Here is a 23367-nt window from a genome sequence, read left to right on the forward strand (position 1 = left end):
CTAAAGTTTTTTTTATTAATAAATATATTAAAATAATATTTAGTACATAACTAATCACAATCAAAGAGTTAAGATACTTGGTTGGGAAAATAAAAGGGTTGGAATACAAATTAAAGAAAATCCATACGCTTGTGTAAAATTGCGCCACGTAGTGGAGAAGCCGACCACAACTTTCTTTCTAGAAGCGGTCTCCCATTCTGAGATGCATGTGCGCGCGCGCGCGCAGTTGACTTTTATGATCTATGATTAACAATTGTTTAGTCATTCAATGGAGCCAAAATATTTTAAATAAAAGAATAAATTAATTAATAAATATTATATTATATAGATATGTATTAAAAATCAATTTAAAATAAATATATTAATTCATATAAAGCAAAATTAATTTAAAAATATTTTTAAAATAAAAAAACTTACATTATAATTATTATTTTTTAAAAGTTTTCATAATAACAAAATTCAGTTCAGTTACATAATAATTATAAATTTTTCATATAAAATTCATAAAAAAATACATATTAATTCATCAAAACCCATTTCACACCCCATTACCATATAGCATGTTGTACATAATACATGAATATAGATAAGGATTGATAGTTTAAATTTATCATGATAAATCACTTTTAAAAACAAAAAAATGGTTTTTTTGTTTTTTTTTTTTGAAAAAAACCAACATTTAATTTTACAAATATCAATCTCTGACCACAATTAAAATGTTTGGTTGTTTATCTCCTGAAAAAATTTAATTTATTTTCATACCATAACTAATTCAATTAAAAATAATATAATCTTTAACCATCTAGGTGGTGGCCCAGTAGTAAAAGCTTGGGACCAAGAGGTTTGCTCCCTCTGTGGTCTCAGGTTTGAACCCTGAAGTTGCTCATATGATGGCCACTGGAGGCTTACATGATCGTTAACTTCAGGGCCCGTGGGATTAGTCGAGGTGCGCAAGCTGACCCGAACACCCATGTTAAACTAAAAAGAAAAAAATATAATCTTTAATTAATTGAAAACAATCAAATCATTTCTATTATTAAAAAAACAATCAAAAACAATCAAAAAAATAAATAAAGGAACAATTGCCCTTTTAATATCCTTGACTCCGCCACTTATTGAACCCCTCTGATTTTAATGATAAAAAAATTAATTAAATTTTTTATTTATTTATTTATTTATTTTGATGTTTCATATCATTTTGATGACATACTATATTAATATAATTTTAAAAAAATTATTTTAATATATTTCTTAATAAAAAAATAACAAATACAAGTATACAACCATCCTGAAAACTCATTAATACACAACACTCTGCTTGTGAGATAATTAATTCCAGTACACAGAATAGAGCAAAGCACAGCCAACTTGCTTCTGCTTGGTGTGAAGGAATTTCTCTACGTAGGAGAGAGCAACATGCTCACAGCCAGGATACGCTCTTCATTCTTTAGTTTAAACAAGGTAAAGTAGTAAACATTAACTGTTCTTTTTTTTACAACATCAAAAACCTTCATAAACCCCGTGGATTGATCTATGATGATCATGGCACCTGTGTACGCCACCGCACATCCTAACTAATATTGCTACCAAACTTACAGTTTAGTTCTCCTCTGTTCTCTCTCTGAAGAAAAAAAAAAAAGACCCCTACTATGAACACATTAACACAGGAAGCTCAACGCACAATATCATGCAAAAAAATACAAAACAAATGAATGAATCTAAGGTAGGGTAGTAATAGCATAGTTGTCAGGATGTCACTCTCAGCCTTTATAACAGGGTAGTCCTCCTCAACGCTCCCAAAAAGTGATATCCTGTAAAAGTTGTGGTCAAAATGATGCATTAAAGCCAATATAGAACCAAAATAGCAGAACGGAAGAAACCATTTGATACACTCATGGCCACTCAAGGGCCTATAAATGGTTGCCCTCAAATAATCTATACATGAAACTCTTCCTCTTCTTCTTAACTTTTATGCTTTCTTTTCATTGTTTTGATGCTAAAATATACTGAGTAGGTAAACATTTGAATTGCTTCCACAGGGGCATATGTATTTTATAACGATAATCCCTCGCAACCATTTCAAGTGAAAATTCCAAGGAAGAATTCCAGGATTCTGTTTTGGCTGGGCAACAATTGAATAAATGATATTTCAAGATATGAGGGATCAGAAAGGATCAAAAAAGTGCTTTCTTCAATCAAGCTTTCTTCAGCATTTTGAAATTAAGCACCGTGTGATCATGTGGTGGGCACACAAACTTAGGTACGAGATACCAAGTTCAAGGCTAATCATAACTACGCGATATCTAAATCTGAGCAAAGGAACCACTCACTGTATACACTAGATACTAGATCTTAAATTCCTGATGCAACTATTTCTATCTCTATGTGAGAACAACACAATTCAAGTAAGTAGTTGATGGGTTAACTAGTCACAATCTTGCTCACGGCCAGTGAAATCTAGCTGAGGTTTTAAAGCATAAGACTGGTACTGATTCAAGATCAGATTGGTACCATTTTAACCTTGCCCAACCTCGACAGGAAACCAAATAGAAGTCAAGCTCACCAAAGTGCACCCATTCATGCATCACTCAGATTTTAGGGGCCACAACCCAGTCTCAAAGTCATCTAAAATTCCAATAGTTATGCCTAAACCTGCCCCAGTGACTCATGTCATCTAAAATGATTGCTTGACTAGCCTGCTATACACCGGGCCCTAGATAATGAAAGGTCTGAAATGATAATTGAATTCGCACATTAACTTCTATTAGAAATTGCAAGGAACATAATTTACACTTTAATCTAAATTATGAACAAATAATAGTTTTCAGAGTGTGACAACTTCAATAAAACACACCACCATTGCTAAAAGATGTATAACACTGCTGTGAAATGAGTTCATAGAATGTCTTCCAGCAGCATAAGGGCTTTAAACAGGGGCATTATGATGACCAAGAAAACAGCCCTGACTGTTTTCAATCAGTATCAGCAGTTGTATGCAAAGAGGAAGCTACAGCATTTCTCATTTAAGGTCTTTTTATGTGTAAGAGTAAGGTTTAAAAACTCTAGATTCCTTTCCCTGTATACTTCACTCCTAGAAATGCTATATACTGCACCCTTTAAGACCTAACATAGAATCAACCAGTCAACATTTATGCAGTTCACAAACATAACTTAGTGCTCACCTGCTCCAATCTCAACTGGCTCATTCCGACGTCAATGCCCAAGTCTGCCACAACGTCCTCATTTTCAATCTCTGCATCTGTTAATGTGAGTGCCTTCTGTAGCTTCCTAGGAGAAAACACCTCAGCCTCAGCCATAAATGTGGCAGTCACAGGTCGATGATCAGAAAGTTTTAGCTCTGTCCTCCTGTAGTTCAGTAGCCTCATTCCCTTTCCATATGAAAGGATGCGATCACACCTGAAAGATTAGTGTGCACATTGGTGTATATTCATAGAAGATACTGATAATGACACAGTAATGTAACCATGCTATTAAGCAAAAAGTTGGAAGTTGAAGAATTTACGCGAAGAATATAAAATTTTACTTGAATAATATTCTAAAATCCACCATGTTCAATTTTCTCTGGGGGGTTCAGAAATAATGGTGGCTGTGACAGCGAGCACATTTGTGGTAGAAAAGTAGAGGGTGAAAGAGGAAGTGAATGTAAAGGGGGAGAAAGGATGCAGGGAAGGGCTGATGATCTTTTTCCATTCAAGGTTAAGTAATTCGCAACTTATTTTGTCTTGATATGATAGTCATTCCTATACACGGTCATCTTCCAGCATCTTTACCAGAATGATTGACAAAAGACAGATTCTGGGACGGCCACCAAACGCCACCAGTTAGGCACTGCAGTTTCACCCATTTGGAATGCTTGTGTATCAGGTGGTATGTTTTCATAAAGCTAATAGGGATACGGTAACCTAAAAGGAATTAAGAAAAATACTAGTGAATGAAACTTTGAATCTTAAGAGGATTCGAAATAAACCTTAGACTCAGAGAGTAAAAATAAAGTGAATGGTATACGAAGAGAAATATCTAACATGATACCACAACATACCCCAGACACAAGTGTAAGGATGGTAAGCATTATTTCTAAAAGATAATGTGAACAGCCAACTAGCAACAAAAACCACATTACTATGATAATCCTAGATACTGAAAGCAACTAACAAACAAATGGAGGGAAAAAACTGTCTAAACCTCGTAGCAGTAAATACAAAGTCATGGATAGGGTTCATTTCAACAGAGAATATAATCCTAAAACAACACAATAAAACATACAGTTGCAGGAGATGAATTAATAAACATGAACTAAGCAGATAAGTGGAAACACTATTATAACTACTCGAATCATGCAGAAGCATACCATGCAGGAATACGCCTTCCAGCTTTTGGATCTTCTCCATAGTATTTGTCTGAATTCATCTCATATTTATATGTTGGTGCAAAATTCAATGTACCCTCCGACCATCCATCGAATGCACGGCCTTTTCTTAGTTCTCGTACAAGCTGCCATGGTAACATGTCAAGAAAAATTTACAAATAGTCGGCATCCTAGCAACTAAGTTAACTGAGCCTTGTAGAAACCAACAAAGATGCAGTCCAGTTGTTATCAGATGATTAAAAAATAGCCAAAATAACAATGCTATTAAATTCAAAGTTCAGACAATTCACCTTAGGAGGTGTGAACATGCACGCATACACATATGAAATCAATCACAGGGGAAAATACTTTGATGTCTTATAACATAATTTTCTTTAAAAAAATAACAATCACTTAGGTACCTGGTCCCTCTCCACTAACTGGGACCACTCCTTTCTGGAGATGAGTTCGTGTGTTTTGTCATATGACAAGTTGATGCGGTAATTCAAATCACCCAACCAGATAATTCTTCTGCAGAAGTGATACGGGTTAGTATTATGGTATATCGTCTTCTATTGAAGTGAAAAATGTGCAAACAACCAGCAACAAGAAGATTTCCAAAGGCTGAAAAGAACAATTTCAAAAGTATGAAGGATGTCTAATATAGGGCCAAAACAAGACATGTTGCATTTGTATTTAGATGCCATATACTCACTCATGATCATAGATGTTTTTAGGAAGCCCAACACTGGAAAGGGGACGAAATTGAGTTCTTCTATGTATTTCATGAACATCAGCATTTCTTTTGCGTTCATCCCCGTCCTTTTCACCTGATGTGAGATGCGTGCATACAAAGCAGAAAGATGTCTGATATATAGACATGCTGACTGATATTGATCCCTGAAAGATTGAAGAACTGTCATACTATGTGAAGGATTACCTTAAATGAAAAAGGATTTGATGCAGGGCATATTTGCAGTTCAAAACAAAAATGACGAAAATATTTTCACCCATTTCTAGGCTTGATAACAATTACAAGACATTAGAAGAAAGAATTAAGCATTTAGCTTTCCTGAAACAAGATTTCACATAACATTATCTTATAAAGTTATCTCTAAAATGAGATTTGCAATCTCCTAACAATGTTAAGACAATGAAAATTTTCAGAGAGCATTACAAGCTTTTGCATTCGAATAACCTATACATGCTCAACCATGAAAGCAAATTTAGGTGGTATTTGGTATTGTGGTAGTTATTGTTTTTCAAAGTGCTTTTTGTATGGAAATGCATCAAAATAATATTTTTTTCATTTTTTTAGATTTATTTTTGATATCGGCATATCAAAACAATCTAAAAACACCAAAAAAAATAATTATAAGCAAAAAAAAAATCATTTTTCTTGAAAAGCATTGCGTGGCTGCAAAGATAAACAAGACCTTAATCTAAATATGAAAGGAACTCTCACTTGTCAAAGTGTGTGATATGAGAACCATCACAATGGTAGCATAAGAAAAAATATGACCAAAATGCAAGTAAAATTAGGTTAGGAAACAGACCTTGTTACCAATATAGCCCATAACACCGACACCAACAGTGGACACTTTTACGTTCTGGATATGCTTACGCAAGCTCCTACGAACCCAAATAGTGAGAAAACTTCCAACCATCTGCTTGCTCACTATCCTTACATATGATGGTCTTCTTTTCCGTTTCATTAGAGCTTCAAAGTCAATCTCGGTAAACAAAGCCAATCCTGATTGTGTTTCATTTGAGACAGACTTAAAAGAACTATATCCTCCAAAAGACTTGGTTGCTTTAAATGATTTAACTGATTTGAAGGAATTTCTTCTTGGCAAAACATGCTGAGATACCAAGTTTAAAGGGGGCTCTGGCCAGCTCAAGCCAAGCCTTTCAGAACCACTAAGAATTTTAGTTAATTTTCGAGGAGCTGCCATTGCTTCTACATCTCCTGCAAAGTCCTCTGTCCGCAAGCAATTTAATCTACCTAATTTTTTTGGAGAAGAAAATTGCTTCTGTAAATCCCACTCTACTGGCTCACCTAATTTTTCGCTACCAGTACCGTCTGGAACTCCAGAATTCACGCTCATGTCACCTGTGATTGATATATCATTGAGTTCATCAAAACCTTTGAATTCTTCATCCAAGGGATGAATTTCTTCACCAATATCACTATCACTTTCAAGTAATATCTCCTCTTCTATGGTGGGCACATCCTCAGATGGCATGAATTTTGATGGGGATGGAGGATCACTGTAGCATTTAACCTTAGTCCTTGCTGGTCTAATTCTGTTCAGTGTTTCACGAATAATGTTTTCCCACTTTGGAACTGGGCGGTTATCTTCAGCACCAAGGATATTCCCAGGATTTAAGGGTACAATCTCCTGGAGCCTGTAAAAATGAAGCATTTGTCATATTTCTCAAGTGAAATCACTTGGATATAACAGAGAAAAACAAATAACCAGTTTGAGACCACAATTGACATATCTAGGAAGACAAAGTATGCATTTCATGAGAAAGAAAAAACAACACACACAGCAAGTTGAGGCAATAAGTAAATTAAATTACTGGAGTCATGTCAAGTGGATATGAAACCCCATCATTCACATATAATTATGTTTAGGTCTTAGATAAGAGCACATACAATTATGGGTGGAAATTTCAGTTTTCATCAAGGCAGAAGTAGAGGTTCATACTTAATGTTCTCTCTTTGGCTGTTATCAATAACGCTGTTTGATTTATATAGGGTTCTCTTGAAATTGATCATATTCTTTCTTAGCTAGAGTAAGGCTTAACTGTATCAATGAAGATTGATATTTAATTGTAATGATGTTAGGTCTTAGATAAGATTAACGTTGACTGCGTGGCAGAGAACATATTACCTTTTTCAGGTCTTAAATAGCAGATTACCTTGAAATAAACAAAGTTCAGACAATTCACCTTAGGAGGTGCAGGGAAACACATACCCAAACACATAGATGTCGGCAGGATCATCAGTATCAATCCAGTCATCGATATCTAGGTCATCATGTGGAAGTTTTCCTCCAACATTCCATGTCCCAACGCATATTCTGACAGAATTTCATCAAAATTCAATTTACTTGGTTACCAGGAGGTTAAACAGAATTTTTTTCCACTAAAAAAGAAAGCATCAAGTATCGCAATGTGATTACCAAAAAAACAAAACAACAATCTTCAGCATCAGTGTAACTGGATTTCACTCTTAAGTTATCAAGATATAAGGGAAGGGTATAGGACCTGATTTCGTTTATGTTTATATACTGTGCTCTAAATGTCTCTGACTTTCGTCTCCTTATCCTTGGAATAGCATCTGGAGTTTAAAATATTTGCCCCGGAAAGAAGTCAAATAAAAAAAGCAATACAGTATAAAGAAACTTCTCAACAAAGCTGACTCAAGTTTGAAGCAGCCATAACTGATTCACTTCCAAAACAGGGAAATAGCTGGCTTCATTTTTTATGTACTTTTTTAATAACATTTGGAAAACAAGGCCCGAGCATCTAAGTAGAATCAGGAAAATATATGTGTGTGTGTGTGTGTATGTATGTATGTATGCATGCATGTATGTGTATTGACTCATTCTGATGCCAGCATGGAATATTGTCGTGCAGGCACCTCAAGCATGTACCAAAATTTGAATCAAGCATAAAATTGAAAAGAAAAGCAAGAAAACCAAAAGGACCACCACAACAAACCATCAGGATCCATGGTTTGAAGATTTCTTCAAATACCTAAATAAAGTAATAGCAAATGCATTAGTACCTACCTCCATTTAACTATTAGTCAAAATATAGCGGGCGTCATCACCCATTTTCAATTACATATGCCAGCTTTTATAGGAGAAAGTAAGCATAAGGAGTCATTATGGAATTCACTAAGTTACATGCCAAAATTGAATTCTATAAATCCCCAAAACCATAAAATATAATCCCACCAAACTACAAAAACAAAAATATTTCAACATTCCAAAATCAATAAAATTCCATACAGAATAAAAGGCACAGTTTATACTATCTTCAAGAATCAAATGCTTCTATTAACAGCTTGCAACCATTTCAAGATTAAATCATGAATCAAAATACCCACTAATTTAAACTTAAATCTTTAATCGAAATACCCATTATTTAAACTCAAAGTGCCAGAAATCAAGATTCCAGCCGCGAATTCAAAACTTAAAAGAAAAGGAGGAGGAGTAATAAAAAGCAAATAAAGTTGAGATCACCTTGAACATCCTCCCCTCTGTTACTTCCAAATCGCGATTCTCTCTGGACAAACTCTGCACCAAGTCACAAGCAAAATCCCTTAAAAAACCAGGACAAAGAAAATTCAATAATTCTCTCTCACATTTCGAGAGTTTGGAATTTTGGCGTTACCACTGGTGTCGGAAGCAGAATCAGAAGAAGCGTAGTCGTCTTCAGAGTCGGCGCTGTAATCGGAGTCTTTGGAGCTGATATTTAGCCATTTACGAACCACCACTCTTGGCCAAAAGAGCTGTATGCACCAATAACCCAAAGAACAACACGTTTCAGCTCTACTTATCTGCCCCAAATTCAGTCTCAGTTTCCATTTAAATTTTACCAAATCAAAAGACTGGAAAAAGGAAACGAGAGCATTACCTCTGGTCGTTGCTTCGACTGAGAATTCATGGTCTGTGGATTTTTACGTTAGAAACCATAAAAAAAAAAAAAAAAAGCTAAGTATTCAAGGAGTTAAGAAAGAGAGATCGAAGTAGATCGCAGAGGCCAAAGAGAAATGGAGGGAGAGGGAGTATGCGCAGGTTAAGTTAAAGAGCTAACCACTAACCACCTATTTCGTTCCGGATAACGGTAGTGGGATTAATTTACTTAATTAAATAATCGAGTGCTTGATTAACCCAATTGTGGGGCTTAATTGCTTAACTAGAGTCTAGAGGTAATACTCGGAAAAAAAAAAATTTAATTAAAGCACGCCAGCTCCACGCCTACTTTTATGATTACAAATTCACGTGGCATTTTAATTTAAATTATTTTAATTTAAACAAAACAACGCTTGGAATTTAAGCCATGAAAGAGTGTTTGAGGCTCCGGTTCATGGGTGACCTGTATGTGTCCCCACGGGAGGATGGTCCCGGTGAAAACAATATGTCGACGACAATCTTTGTGCGGAAAAATTTAAGCCATGAATGTGTTATTTTTTATACGAAGAAACCCTAGCCATCCAATTGGGACGGGGTACCCGTAGCACGGCGGCGTCGAAGGTGCGTTGCTAATCAATCACGTCTCACGTCCCACAGGGGTTCTTATGTAAGCTTCCACCCATAGAGCGGAAACCCATCAATGAATTGAAAATCAACATTTTTTTATGTCATAATGTAGATTAACTTCGTGGAAAACACTAATTGATCACCTCAAACTTCTTACGCTTTATTGTATAGTGTTTTTGTTTTTCGTTCAAAAGATGATTTTAAAGATTTTCGAATTTTTTTAAAATTAAATGTTTGTAATTTTAGATTTTTTTAGTGTGTTAATATTAAAAATAAAAATAAATTATTTTAAATATATTTTTAAACAAAAAAATATTTTAATAACCAATAATTTATTAGATTCTAAACATTGATATGCTAGTTTTTCAAGCTAGTTGTGGGGTCAAAAACAAAACTATTTATAAGTAATATATTTGATAGAGGGATCGTGATCATTGAGCAGGACATGATTAAAAAAAAAAAAAAAAAGATCCCAATTTTTTTTAAAAGAAAAAAAAAAAAGGGGGGGGGGTTCCTAGGAATCCTAGCATTCCGACTAAAGATATAAAAGTTGCGAATGAGGCTTATGTTGTCACTTTACACGAAACTTTGGGGTTGTATTAACAACAGCCCACTTGCAAAAAGGCTGTTGCGCGTGTAATAACACTTCCATTGCAAAAAGGCTGTGAGCTTTTTTTTATACATTGAATAAAGCCACAAAGTCCCAGGCGGGGCAAATCTCGTGAAACAGTGTGTTTATTAAAGAAGTGAATGTTGATTTTTAATTAAAAATACTATCTTTTAAATTTTTTTTATTTTTAACACGAAAACATCATTATAATTAAGAAACTTTTAGAAAATTAATTTTATATTTTTTTTAGTTAAAAAACACCCACTAGCATGATTCCATAATTAAGAATCACGAAGTTCTTTGGCCTTTTGTGTCAAAAAAATTTTATTTGAAAACTTAATTGTTGTTATTTTTTAAAATATTTTTCACTTAGAATATATTAAAATAATATTTTTTATTTTTAATATTAACACATAAAAATAATTTAAAAAAACCAAAATAAATATTAATTTTAAATAAAAAAAATAACAAGAAATTTTAAATTTTTTAAAAACGATTTTAAAACTAAAAACCATAAGTAATAAAACGAAAACAAATTAACATGATTTTTAAAAGACAGCATCATAAAAAATACATTTTCTACTAGACAGCGTAATTAACAAATATTTTTATATAATTTATATTCTGTGCATCTCTTATAGAACACATTCTAAAATACCATCAACATGATTAAAATTTTTTTTTTCTTTTAATAAAATTAAGAAGTCTTTTCCTGATAGGTAGTGTATGATATTAGTAAAATATTTTTCAGCATAATTATAGTAACCAAAAGAAAAGAAAATTCAGCCAAAGATGATGTTATCAAATTTAATAAATAAATAAATAAAAATTAAATTAATGTTTTGGCTTGGCAGTTGGGCCGTTGGAAAGCAAAATCTATTTTAACAATTTAGTTACTTCATGAAGGATAGTTCCTATAATTTATTGTTGTCCAACAATGTCTATAACAGAAGACAAAATCCTATTTTAACAATTTAGTTACTTCATGGAGGATAGTTCCTATACTTTGTTGTTGTGCAACAATGCTAATAACAAAAGACAAAATCCTATTTTACTCATAAAAGCCAGTAACTATTCAAAGACAGAACATGTGGAGACACATGATATACATGCTGGTCGTCCAAGGAAGTTCGTGTGTGTGTTTGTTTTTGCTTTTATGGTTGTGGTTGGGTACAACCCATTTATGCACAAACCTCAACTATAAAAAACTATTTTTTCTTGTTTTTTAATAGGTCCCACACCAAACCTCAACCTCCACCTCAAATACAAACACACATAAAGAATCACAGAGGATATTTTATTCTGATTTATAACAATCAAGTTCCCATGCCTCGAGGGACAACGCCTTCTTAAGTAGCGTTTGACATTCATTATCACTCACGTATTAATAAATTAATGTTTGTTATAGTGATAATAATTGTTTTTTTAATTTTTTAAAAAAATTATATTAAAATAGTATTTTAAATTTTTTTTAAATTTATTTTTAATATTATTATATTAGAACGATACATAAATATTTAATGAAAAAAACACGAAGTCATGGTAAAAACATTCATTTATAATCGACGGAGAACATCCATAGTATACATGGAAATAGTAGAATCTTGAGTTCCACTTTTCTATATATATATGTATGCATGCTGTCCAAAATAGCCTCAAAAAAAGTTTTAGAAGGGTATTGTACTCTTTGAATTTCTCTGGACCGGCTTGAAACCATGTGAGCACAGTATGGATGTTTACCCGACAGCGAAAAGCAATTGCTGTCACAGCACGGATGTTTGCTTACGACACCGTTTTTAAATGATCAACCAAGGAGTCCCCTAGTAAAAAGTACTCTTATCTACTGGCACCTGATTTTGCTTACTATTCTGGTTTTTGTTATATTTATACTTTATTAAAAATAAAATTTAAATATTTATATTTTATCTATAAAATTTTAAATATTTATTATTTAACATAAAATAAAAATGATATTAAAAAAGTCAGGATTCACGACAGAGGTACATGTAACTGGCAATGGATTTGCGACCGATTTTATTCAATCAAAATTCCTACCCTCCCCTTTTTCCCCCCATTTTCGCTCAGCTAATTTCTCTCTCAATACAAGAGCCTCATCTCCCCTTGAATTACTGCTGCCAAAGCTAAGAGAGCTCGGCGCCACCCCCAGCAACCGAGACCGCTCCCTCCCTCTTGGCCAAGCCTCCATCCTCTCAAAAAAGAGTCGGTTTCTTTCTATCTTTTTTACGATTCTAGTAATTATTGTATTGTGATAAAAAAAAAAAAGAATAATATAAATTTTATTTTAAAATTTTATTTAATAGATAATTTTTTTTAATTAAAATATTTTTTTAACATAATATTAAACTCTTACTAACAAAATAGTTGTAAATTCAAATATTATCATGTTTATTTTTTTTCTAAATAAAATTAATATAACTTAATAATTTAAATATTTGAATTGAAATATAATATTTTATATATTTATATTGTGGATGGATTTTTTTATAGCAATCAGATAAGACAGTCCCTATTATACAATATAATAAAAAGGCTTAGTGCCCTTCTCATTGTTTACTTGGAACACAAATTATTGTAAATTGAAGCAGTTTAACGATAGAGTTATACTTACTAGGGGTGTTCACGGTCCGGTTCGGTCCGATTTTAACATAAAAATTCAACCGAACCGGAAAATACCATTTCTTGTTAATATAAACCGAACCGAAAACCGGTTCAAACCGAACCGGTTTTGTTCGGGTCGGGTCATTTTTTTAGCCTTAGAAACCAGAAAAACCGAAACTAATAAAATAAAAGAAAACTTTTGGGGAAAAGGGAAAGGGGAGGGTGAGTGGGCTGGAAAGATTTTGGGGAAAAGGGAAGGGGGAGGGTGAGTGGGGTGAAATGTTTTGGGAAAAGAGGAAGGGGGATGGTGAGTGGGCTGGAAAGGTATTGGAGGGGGGGCCGCCGGATAAATTGTTGAAATAAGTCAATTAAATTGTTGAAATGCGTTCCAAAGGGAAGGGAGGTTCGGTTTAGTCCGGTTCAATCGGTTTAAGCTTTTTAAAACCGGAACCGAACCGGACCGGGTGGTTTTTCTAAAATTTTTAATCGGTTTATTCGGTTTTTTTATCGGTTTTTTTCGTTTTTCTCGGTTTTCTCGGTTTAATCGGTTGGTCGGTTTTTTTGAACACCCCTAATACTTACCCAAAAAAATTGTTAAGTATGCAATAGGATAAAATTGTATTTTCCATGAAATGTATTTGATATTGAAATAATGATTCAAGATAAAATAATCAATTTGAATTTTGTTAAATTTTATTGGCACATGATAAAGCTGTCATCCCCAAGTGTTGGTCACTTGGGGCATGACATAACTATCAGACATTTAATACTAAGGGCATGCATGATTGTCATACCTAGGGGTGTTCAAAAAAACCAACCAACCGATTAAACCGAGAAAAAATTAACCGAAAAAACCGAACTGATAAAAAAACCGAATAAACCGATTAAAAATTTTAAAAAAACCACCCGGTCCAGTTCGATTCCGGTTTTAAAAAGCTTAAACCGATTGAACCGAACTAAACCGAACCTCCATTCCCTTTGGAACGCATTTCAACAATTTAATTGACTTATTTCAACAATTTATCCGGCGGCCCCCCCTCCAATACCTTTCCAGCCCACTCATCATCCCCCTTCCCTTTTTCCCAAAACATTTCACCCCACTCACCCTCCCCCTTCCCTTTTCCCAAAAATCTTTCCAACGCACTCACCCTCCCCCTTCCCTTTTCCCCAAAAGTTTTCTTTTATTTTATTAGTTTCGGTTTTTCTGGTTTCTAAGGCTAAAAAACCGACCCGAACCGGTTTTCAGTTCGGTTCGGTTTATATTAACAAGAAATGGTATTTTCCGGTTCGATTGAATTTTTATGTTAAAACCGGACCGAACCGGACCGTGAACACCCCTAGTCATACCCTAAGCGTTTCGATCAGATAAAGCAATCAAATCTCAAGCGCTCGAGTCAGGCATAACAACAAGATTTATGGCTCTCAGATCTAATATCAAGATCTGAGATTCTTGGGTCTGATGCCCAGATGCAAGATCAGATGCAAGATTTTTGGATCCAGCGTCCAAACCTACAATTTGCATATTGGATCCAGTGTCCAAACCCACAATTTATAGACTGACATTGCGATAAAACTCAATATTCTTGCAATTAAATTATAAGCATGTTTAAAAAAGGGACTAAGTTACATGCATGATCCGCCTTTTAAATTACATGAATGGGCTCCAGTAATGAAGATGTTTTTGACTTTTTGCAATAATTCATGTTACTTTTACTATAATGTAAATTTGTGGTCACATCCATACCTGTCTTAATTAGTGCATCTGGGCTATGATCAAGCGAGGGAAAAACATAGTACTAATTTCAATTTGGTTTCTTCCGTCATTTCAGTTGTCTTCTTCAAAAATCCAATCAAATATCAACTTCTCTCTTCACGTTACCCAAGGTAAAAGATAATTTTTCTTTTAATTCCTTTTTTTTTTTGGGAATTTGATATGACAAGAATCTTTGAAAATAATTCGATAAGATCAAGCTTTCAGTCGAATTAAAAAGTTCAAATATATCATTTGTATTAAAGATTATAAAAAAAAATTATTTTTTTCTTTTTTAAAATATGGTTTACATTAAAATAAAGAAAAAAATATGTAATGATTTAAAAATTAAGGATTAAATTATAAAAATATTAAAGAATTTAAATCATAAAATATTTCTCTGATTTATAATTGATTCTAGATTACATTGATACAATTGAAACATTGGAAAGAGATCAAGGAGGTAAATAAACGGTCAATTTGAGAGTATACTCGTTGAGTGATTTTAATTTAAAAATATATTAAAAACATATTTGTTTTAAAAAAATTACTTCTAATATTAGCTCATCAAATAAAATTTAAAATATTAAAAATATATCAATTTAAAAAATAATAAATTTTTTTTAATAACACTACAAGACGTACATTTATCTCCGGACCAAATCAACATTGATAAGCCCCTGGATCATGGAAATTTGTCATCTTGTTATAATTCACCGTGAATAACAGGCCCTTTCTTATCATAATTATAAAATACAGAACTGCCGGTGAGTTGATTTGAAACTAACCCGGATCCTAGATCAATATGGATTGAAAAATAAATAAATGAACAATATGAGATAAAACTGAATTAACTTATTAATCCGGTCATCCATAAAAATTTTATCAAAATAATAGTATTTTAATTTTAAAAAAATAAAAATTAAATTACCTAAAATCAACACTCTGAATCATATACCGAGTTAATCCCTAATCGGTATTACAAGGACGAGGTATCCTTTCCCTTGCACCATGCCCCCGGAATCGATTTTCTCGGACATTAATTGACATTTAAGTTCAATTAAATCATGAAAATATCCATCCCTTTTCCAGGGCACCATTATTCCTATTATTTTCGCTATGAATAGAGAGAGAGAGAGAGAGAGAGAGAGAGGAAGGGAGGGAGAACGGAAAGAAAAGGGAGGGACTTTTGAAATGAATTCCTAAAATCGTATCCAGTAAATTAATCTCACCCTTGAGTCAATATCGTACCATGAAGTCATCGAAAATAAAACCCGGTTTTGTTTGATAAATCAACTCGGTGATCCACCGCCTCGAGAAGACGGTCTTACTTCGAACTAATATCTTTTTATTTAGCAAAACAACATCAAGGGCACTTTGTTTTTGACCCGCATACCAGCGAGTCAACCCGGCTGGGTCGAACCCTCGTGTCTTATAACTATGAAGAAAGCAAGCAAACTATACCCAGATCATAAACAAAACTTGCAGGTGTGCGCGTATTAAAAAGTATAAAAATGAAGGGTTGCAAATCAAGAAAGTTTTTGAAGTAACGAAGGAATTGCATATATAAGAAATGAAACAGATCATACATACCTGATCGGCTGATAGCCTCTTGTTTTTAACCTGGAGCTCTTCACTATGGGTGAGGTAGATTTCCTGGTCTGCGACTGCAACTTTTGTCTCTGCACAGCAAGAAGCAGCTAGCCTACAATGGCTAAGGAAGGAGCTTTAATTACCTATTTACCACAGAAAGAAGGTGCTGGCCTACAATGGCTAAGGAAGGAGCTTTCTCTGCACTGTCGTGTGTCTACAGCTGGAGTGAAAGACTGCCTCTCTTTGGCTGTTTATATATAAAATGCTGTCTGCTACTTAAAAATGGCTCCGTCTCTTTCCAAGCCGCATCTCATTCGACGTGGTTGTGCCATTTTGAACATTTTGTTTCTTTATTAACTTTTGGGCTTCTTAACTCCATTTTTGCATTCAATATGCACCCCAATTCTATTTGACGATTTATAGTTTGAGTTTTTTTTTTATGATTTTTGTAGTTTTTTTTTTAATAAATTTAATGTATTCATGTTAAAAATATATAATAATAATAATAATAATAATTTACATTAAATTAAAGCTGTTTGGGAATGTAGTTGTAGTTATTTTTTAAAGTGTTTCTCATGTTAAAATACATTAAAATAATATATTTTTTTTATTTTTAAAAAATTATTGTGAGAGATCAGCCTATCAAAACAATATAAATTATATATAAAAATTAATTTATAATAAAAATATAATGTTTTTAAAATATAATTTTCATTGTATTTCTAAACAGTATTTAACAAGCATGAACACTATAGTACTCGTGAAAAGTGAATTCCCCAGTAAAATGCAAAGAGACTTCCTTCGGCACTCACAGAATTTCAGTCCTGGACCATAACACAAACATTTTTTGTTAATGATAATTATATTTTAATTGTCAATTTTACACTGAAATGACCATAATAACCCATGCTCGACGACCTCCCAAATAAAACTTCACGAGTGAGTTCACCTTTCAATTTGTAATAAAAGCTAGAGCAACGGGATGATATAAAAATTATATCATGTTACACGTGTCTTCGAAATGATCAGAACACCCCAAGCTGTCTTGAATCTGCCCCCTTGCTATGATGATTGATGGCCATGTAAAAATCTTGAGAATTGCCAATCAAAAGGTAACATTTTGGAGGCCCACTCGCGAAGCGACAACTTGTTCTGAATTTTCAAAGGGATCTGACAGCGCCAGAAAAGAAACCAAAGGACTCAAGGCATTAAACATGTGTTAGATATGGGAATTGATAGCTAACGCAGGTATAATATATAGTGTGTGTTTGGTATTGTGTGTTGATGTCCCGCAGCCATAAATTTTTCTGTTTGGTAACCTTTGCACCACAGTTTTTCAATTATAGACCCCACTATTAACTGTGGTGCAACCACAGGTCTCAAGAAGCAGCTCTCGACTGCTTCTTGAAATGGAAAAATGGATGAACAGTGGAGCATGGCTCCCTGTTAGAAGACGTTTTCTTCTAACGAGCCACCATGTTTTTTTTTTTTTTTTAAATCAGTATAAAAAGTTTATTTATTTATTTATTTTTAAAAAAATCAGTGAGCAAGGTTTATTTTTTCCTCCAAAAAACCAGTGCAGTTAATCGTAAACAATATATTTTTTTTAAAAAAAAGAAAAATTAGTTTAAGATGAATTAAATTTATTCGTACTGTAATCTCAATTTTATTTATGATAATATTTTATCTAATTTTATTGCACGCTCAAAAAATTATGGAAACTGTAGTTGTCGAATAACTTTTGTACGTAATGAAATTGTAATTTTTTAAAAAAAATTATGTTTTACTCGAAAAACTAGTATTTAATATTATTTAATAACACTACATAAATTAGAAATATATCGCATGATGACATAGTATTTATGAAATTTGATCGCAATTCCAATAATAAATATATCACAATCTTTATTATTTAATAACACTACATAAATTAAAAAATCAGTTTTTGTTGTTGCGCGCTTAAGAAACCATGAAAAATATAGTCCTTATTTGATAGATTTCGTATGTAATGACATTACATATAGTTTAATGAAATAATAAAAAATATTTGATATTAATATTATTTATTTCATGATGTAATAACAGTAGTTAAATTTATAATATTTAAATTAAAAATCATTAATATTAGTATATATATATATATATATTAATTATTTTATAACCTCAATTTGAAAAGCATTTTTTTTAACCAAACACATTAAACTACTTTTTGTTCAACCTCAATTTCAACCACAGTTTTAACCAAACACCTATTTTTCCAACCCAACCTCAACTAAAAGTATTTTTTATAAAACTACTTTTTTAAAACCACAACCACAACAGCAACCGCAATACCAAACACACCCTAGTCCATGGTAATAGAGGGTAACATAACATTTTTAAGATAAATTAATATTAAATTGCTTGATGGTTAAGAAGGTACTCTCTTTTTATTGACTTTTTGAAATTAATCCTTGGAGTTAGTATCTAAAGACTTTTATTAAATTAAAAAAATAATTTTTATTTTTTTTTAAATAATTTTTTATTTGTTTTATGTCGTTTCAATACGTTGATCTTAAACATAATTTTTAAAAATAAAAAAATATATTTTAATAAATTTTAACACAAAAAATATTTTAAAAAATAATTATAATCATATTCTTAAACAAACATTTAATATACGAGATTAATGTAAAAGATATGCTATTCAAATTGCATGAGGAAAAAAATATTGTTCTGGTTCACGCGTAATTATCTTGGAAAAAAAAGGAAAGGCACGATTAAAATTTGTTAAGCAAGGAATTTCTCAATCGTTAACGTTGTAACTATAAGCAGCACCAAATATTTTTTTTTTTTAAAATAAAATAAAAGGCAACTATTACTATTCTTTTAAGTACCCCAAAACTAATAATTTCAAAATTGATAGGTAGAAAGTAATTATTACACATATAGACATGGCTAGTTCAAGGTATCAAGCAAGAGGTCCAATAATAAAGCCACACTTGCACTCTAATTTGTCAGTTTATGCCTTCCTTCTTACCATTAATATAAATCAGGTGACATTGAACTATAAGAATAAAAAAAATAAAAATAGTGAAGCCCCTTTAATTTATTCCCAAGACATAAACCGTCAATCTCATGAAATCTAATTAATATTCGATGATCAATCGAGAGACTATACGTGTCTGTGATGCGTCCATAGAGAGAGGTAAGATCATGGTCCGGAGGGACATTATGATTTTTTAAAAAAAATATTTTCTTGCCATAGGATTCTTTCAATGGCCAGCATCATGCCTGTGACGTGTCACTAGTTTTTTTTTTTTTTAATTATTATTCTTTCGTTTTTTATATGGAAAAAAAGAGAGACCTATGAGGACGAATAATTTTCGTTAGACCTGTGACGTGTCACTAGAATGTTTGAGACCTACATTCTCAAACATGTTAGAGTGAAGTAATATCTGTGATTTAAAGGGTTTTATTTTGTTTAAAAATATATTAAAACAAAATTTTTTAATTTTTTAAATTATTTTTATATCAAAATTTTAAAATAATATGAAAATATGATAAAATTATTTTTTTTAAAAAGAGTCAAATTCTTGTTTAAACCGCGTCTCAAATATTGAGTGTGTGTTTAAAAATGAATAGCGATTGCTTTTCAAAGTATTTTTTATTTAGAAATATATTAAAATAAAATTATTTTAATTTTTAATATATATATATATATATTAATACATCAAATCAAAATGATATAAAAATATATAAAAAAAATTAAAATTTCGAACACGAATTAAACTGAGTTTCAAATGTTACCTGTGAACATCCATGTTATATTCAGTCTCCAAGCTGTATCGAAAGCAATGTTCTAAATTTCCACTGAATGGTCAGCAGGCAGCGAAGAATCTGGACAAGTGTTTTTGTCGTCTTCACCATTGCAGCCACACCAAAACTGCGACGTGGAAGGGAGAAAATGAAGGGGTGGCCGTGTTTCCTGTCTACTTGAATACGAGCTTGCATTTATTGAGGATTTTGATTCCTGTCAGTGATTTAATATTGATGAACACCCTGACATTACTTTGTAGTTTAATGCCCTGAATAAAATTTGAAGGATAGATAATCTTAATTTCCCGGTGCCGGTTCCCTGATAAAAATATAAAGAAAGAGTGTCTGCAGGTGTACGTAATCTCTTGGCTGTTTTTCACCAGCAGTTTCTGTATTTTATGCCTTCTTCATTGGTTTGAACTGATGCAAAAAAGTCAAGTCTCCATTTTGGATTTTATGAAATAATTTAGATGTTTCGTCTCTGTCCTTCAGTAGCACATTATCACCCCCCCTACATGAACGCTCTCTCTCTCTCTCTCTCTCTCTCTCTCTCTCTATATATATATATATATATATATAAAATTCAAGTCCAATGTCAAGCTCTCAGACATCGCATGTGTTTTTTAGATAGCAAGAGTCAACCCATTACTCTTGTAAACTTGTTTCTAATTGGTGTGCTGGTTGAATGTTCACGGGTAGTGGTTTGAAATATTTTTAAAATAATTTAAATTTATTTTATTTTAAATTAATATTTTTAAATTATTTTAATGTGTTAATATCAAAAATAAATAAAATATTTTATTTTATTGTATTTTCAAATAAATTTTGTTTTATATAATTATTATCATATTCTCAAACATGCCATAAAACTTTTAGTTCGAAAACTCTTTTTTCAATTTACATGTACCACATAGACAAGCATTATCATTTTATTAAGTTTGCAAGTTGTCATTGTGTTTTTTTATGTGTTTGTTTTTTTTTTTTTTTTTTTTTAATATTGTATCAATTTAATATTAAAAAATAAAATAAATTAGTTTAATCTAATTTTTTAAAAAAAATCCCTTTTAAAAGAGGTAGATTTAGCAAAAAAACCCGAAAAAAATTATTATACTCTTAAAAAATAAGAAAAGTCTCATTAAAAGAGTTAAAAAATACTAGATGATTAAACAAAGAAAATATTAAAAAAAAAATGAAAAAACTAAGTAAATTCGGGCAAACCTCATAACCTTGAATTAACATCTCAAACTTGCAACACGTTTAAACTCTAGATATGTGCTCAATCAACACGGTTATCATCAGAAAAGTCTCATTAAAATAATTAAAAAATATTGGATGACGAAACAAAAAAATATTAAAAAAATAAATGAAAAACCAAGTAAATATGGGCAAACCTTCTAACCTCGAATTAATATCCTAAACTCACAACATGTTAAACTCTAGATATGTACTCGAACAACATGGTCATCACTTAACAAATTGAATGTTGAAGGATGAAATTGCAAAATAAAATCAAACTAAAAAAATTTAAATTCTAAAAATTCGATAGGAAAAAAAATCAAAGGAGAATGAAATAAAAAAAAACTAACTAATTCTATAAACCATCTTAAATAAAATAAATATAAATTAAAAAAATGAGGACGAAGTTAAAAATAAATCAATTGGAGTGTGAAATTAAAAAAATATATAATTTTATAAATTACTTTAAATAAGAAAGATATTGATCAAGGACCAGGGATGAAATCTGAAAAAAAAAACTAACTGAAGGGTTGCATTAAATTTTCTAAAGGATTAAATTTTAAAGATAAAAAAAATTCATTGGGGATGAAATTGAAAATAATTTTTTTATTATAAATTATTTTAAATAAAATAAATATTAATTAAAAGATCAGCATCAAACATGAAGATAAAACTAGTTAAAGGGCTGTGCCATTGAATTTTTTGATGGACAACGTCTTTTACCAGGATGAGATAGAGAAAAGAAAAAAAAAGAGTCATTAACGACGAAACAGGGATAAAGAAGAAACATTCGCTGCCTGGTCAAGTAGGCACCATCAAAAGGATTCTATTGCCATCTTTTAAGCCACCATCTGGCCACATATCTTGATTGCACTCACTGCCACAATGTTTTTTTTTTTTTTTTGAGTCCCATGTGCCTTCAATTTAATAATTTAAATAATATTATATAACTAGTAAAAGACACAACAAGCCCCTCTTTTAATTTAATTATCCAAAAAATAAAAAAAAAAACATAAATGCCCTTGCACACTTATTTATTTATTTATTTTCCGGTCTTCCAAAGATAAGTTCATAAACTCACAGCACAATTAAGTTTGAACTGCCAAAATTATCCCGAAATGATAGGTATATGTCATTTTGCTTTTCAGGATAAAAAAATCATTACAGTGTTCTAAAAATTTATATGAAAATTGATTTATCCCTAATAAATTCAACAATACTAATTAAATCCCCATGAAAATATAAAAAACACTCTCAAGATAAATATCTTTGATACCGTTCCAATCCATGTGGCTACGAGACGAGTGCCACAATAAAAGGATAATGTCTTTTAGTTTTTTTCGGAGAAAAGGTTTTTTAAAATGTTGGACCAAACCGACAAAATTAAGTTGGGATTCAAATGGGAAATTGAGGGTGTGCTACTCGTGTTTGAACTTCAGGGAAATTAAGCTCACAAACCAAAAGGCTTGATTTGAGCCCAAATAGAAGCCCATTTCAGGCACAATTGTTGTAGAGAATAGCCCATAAAAACTCTTTCAAGCTCAGGCCTAAATGAATAATTTTAGCAGGCTAGACCCATTCACGTGTCAACCAAGATCTTTTGAAAAAACTAGAAACAACGTCGTTTAAAAAGAAACCCGAGTTTTCCCACTAATCGTATTCAATGCCAGGCCATGAATGAACGAGTCACTAGGTTGATCAAACAAGCTGGTCTTATAATAATTTCGTTTTCCTCTTTACCAATAAGAAATTATTGACACATTGCAAGGGAAAAAAGAGTAAAAAGAACAGCCCTAATTTTTCCAAAAGATATATTTTTTAAAAATCTCAAATATTGAATTTGAAGTATTTACGAGAGTAGGTTTCACTCTTTGAGATTTTAATCAATGACATCACAAGAAAAAGAAAAATGATTTATGAGAACCTTTGTGTAAAATTAGCGAGGCAAAGGTTTAAATATCCCATTCTATGAGGCTTTTAAGACCAACCAGTAGCATATGTCATGGAAGCCCAGCCTGCTTAGGCATAAACACCGAGCATGAACTTAGCCTCACAGCAACTTTCAGCCCAATGAAGAACCGAACATGATAATACACAGGATACGAAAGTGGATAAA

The 23367-nt window shown here is 32.0% G+C and overlaps 1 protein-coding gene across 4 annotated transcripts; it reads right to left on the minus strand.

Annotated features, from left to right (window-relative positions):
• Positions 1-1299: 1299 nt before the first annotated feature.
• On the minus strand, positions 1300-16520 carry LOC118061791 (type IV inositol polyphosphate 5-phosphatase 3). 4 transcript variants are annotated; one of them, XM_035075361.2, is made up of 12 exons: positions 16218-16508; positions 9020-9052; positions 8777-8942; positions 8626-8679; positions 7643-7715; positions 7351-7455; positions 5923-6775; positions 5082-5266; positions 4789-4897; positions 4370-4512; positions 3183-3417; positions 1300-1811 (listed from the first exon to the last, which is right to left on the minus strand). In XM_035075361.2, exons 2-12 carry the CDS (start codon positions 9047-9049, stop codon positions 1788-1790), a joined length of 1977 nt encoding a protein of 658 aa, XP_034931252.1. In that variant the 5' UTR covers positions 9050-9052; positions 16218-16508; the 3' UTR covers positions 1300-1787. The 4 variants fall into 4 exon arrangements, with proteins under 4 accessions (XP_034931252.1, XP_034931253.1, XP_034931254.1 ...); XM_035075362.2 differs by having other exon boundaries at positions 8777-8894; positions 16218-16505; XM_035075363.2 differs by lacking the exons at positions 9020-9052; positions 16218-16508 and adding an exon at positions 8099-8134 and having other exon boundaries at positions 8777-8834.
• Positions 16521-23367: the final 6847 nt, after the last annotated feature.

This window comes from Populus alba, chromosome 5 (genome assembly GCF_005239225.2).
Source record: "Populus alba chromosome 5, ASM523922v2, whole genome shotgun sequence".
NCBI classification, from domain to species: Eukaryota; Viridiplantae; Streptophyta; class Magnoliopsida; order Malpighiales; family Salicaceae; genus Populus; species Populus alba.

Excerpts from the sequence above, each read along its gene's own strand:
- LOC118061791 (XM_035075361.2), bottom strand. The coding sequence starts at position 9,049 with ATGAATTCTCAGTCGAAGCAACGACCAGAG. Across the intron at positions 7,456-7,642 it reads ATAAACATAAACGAAATCAG|AATATGCGTTGGGACATGGA; the intron begins GTCCTATACCCT and ends AAATTCTGTCAG. Across the intron at positions 4,898-5,081 it reads AAAAACATCTATGATCATGA|AAGAATTATCTGGTTGGGTG; the intron begins GTGAGTATATGG and ends TCACTTCTGCAG.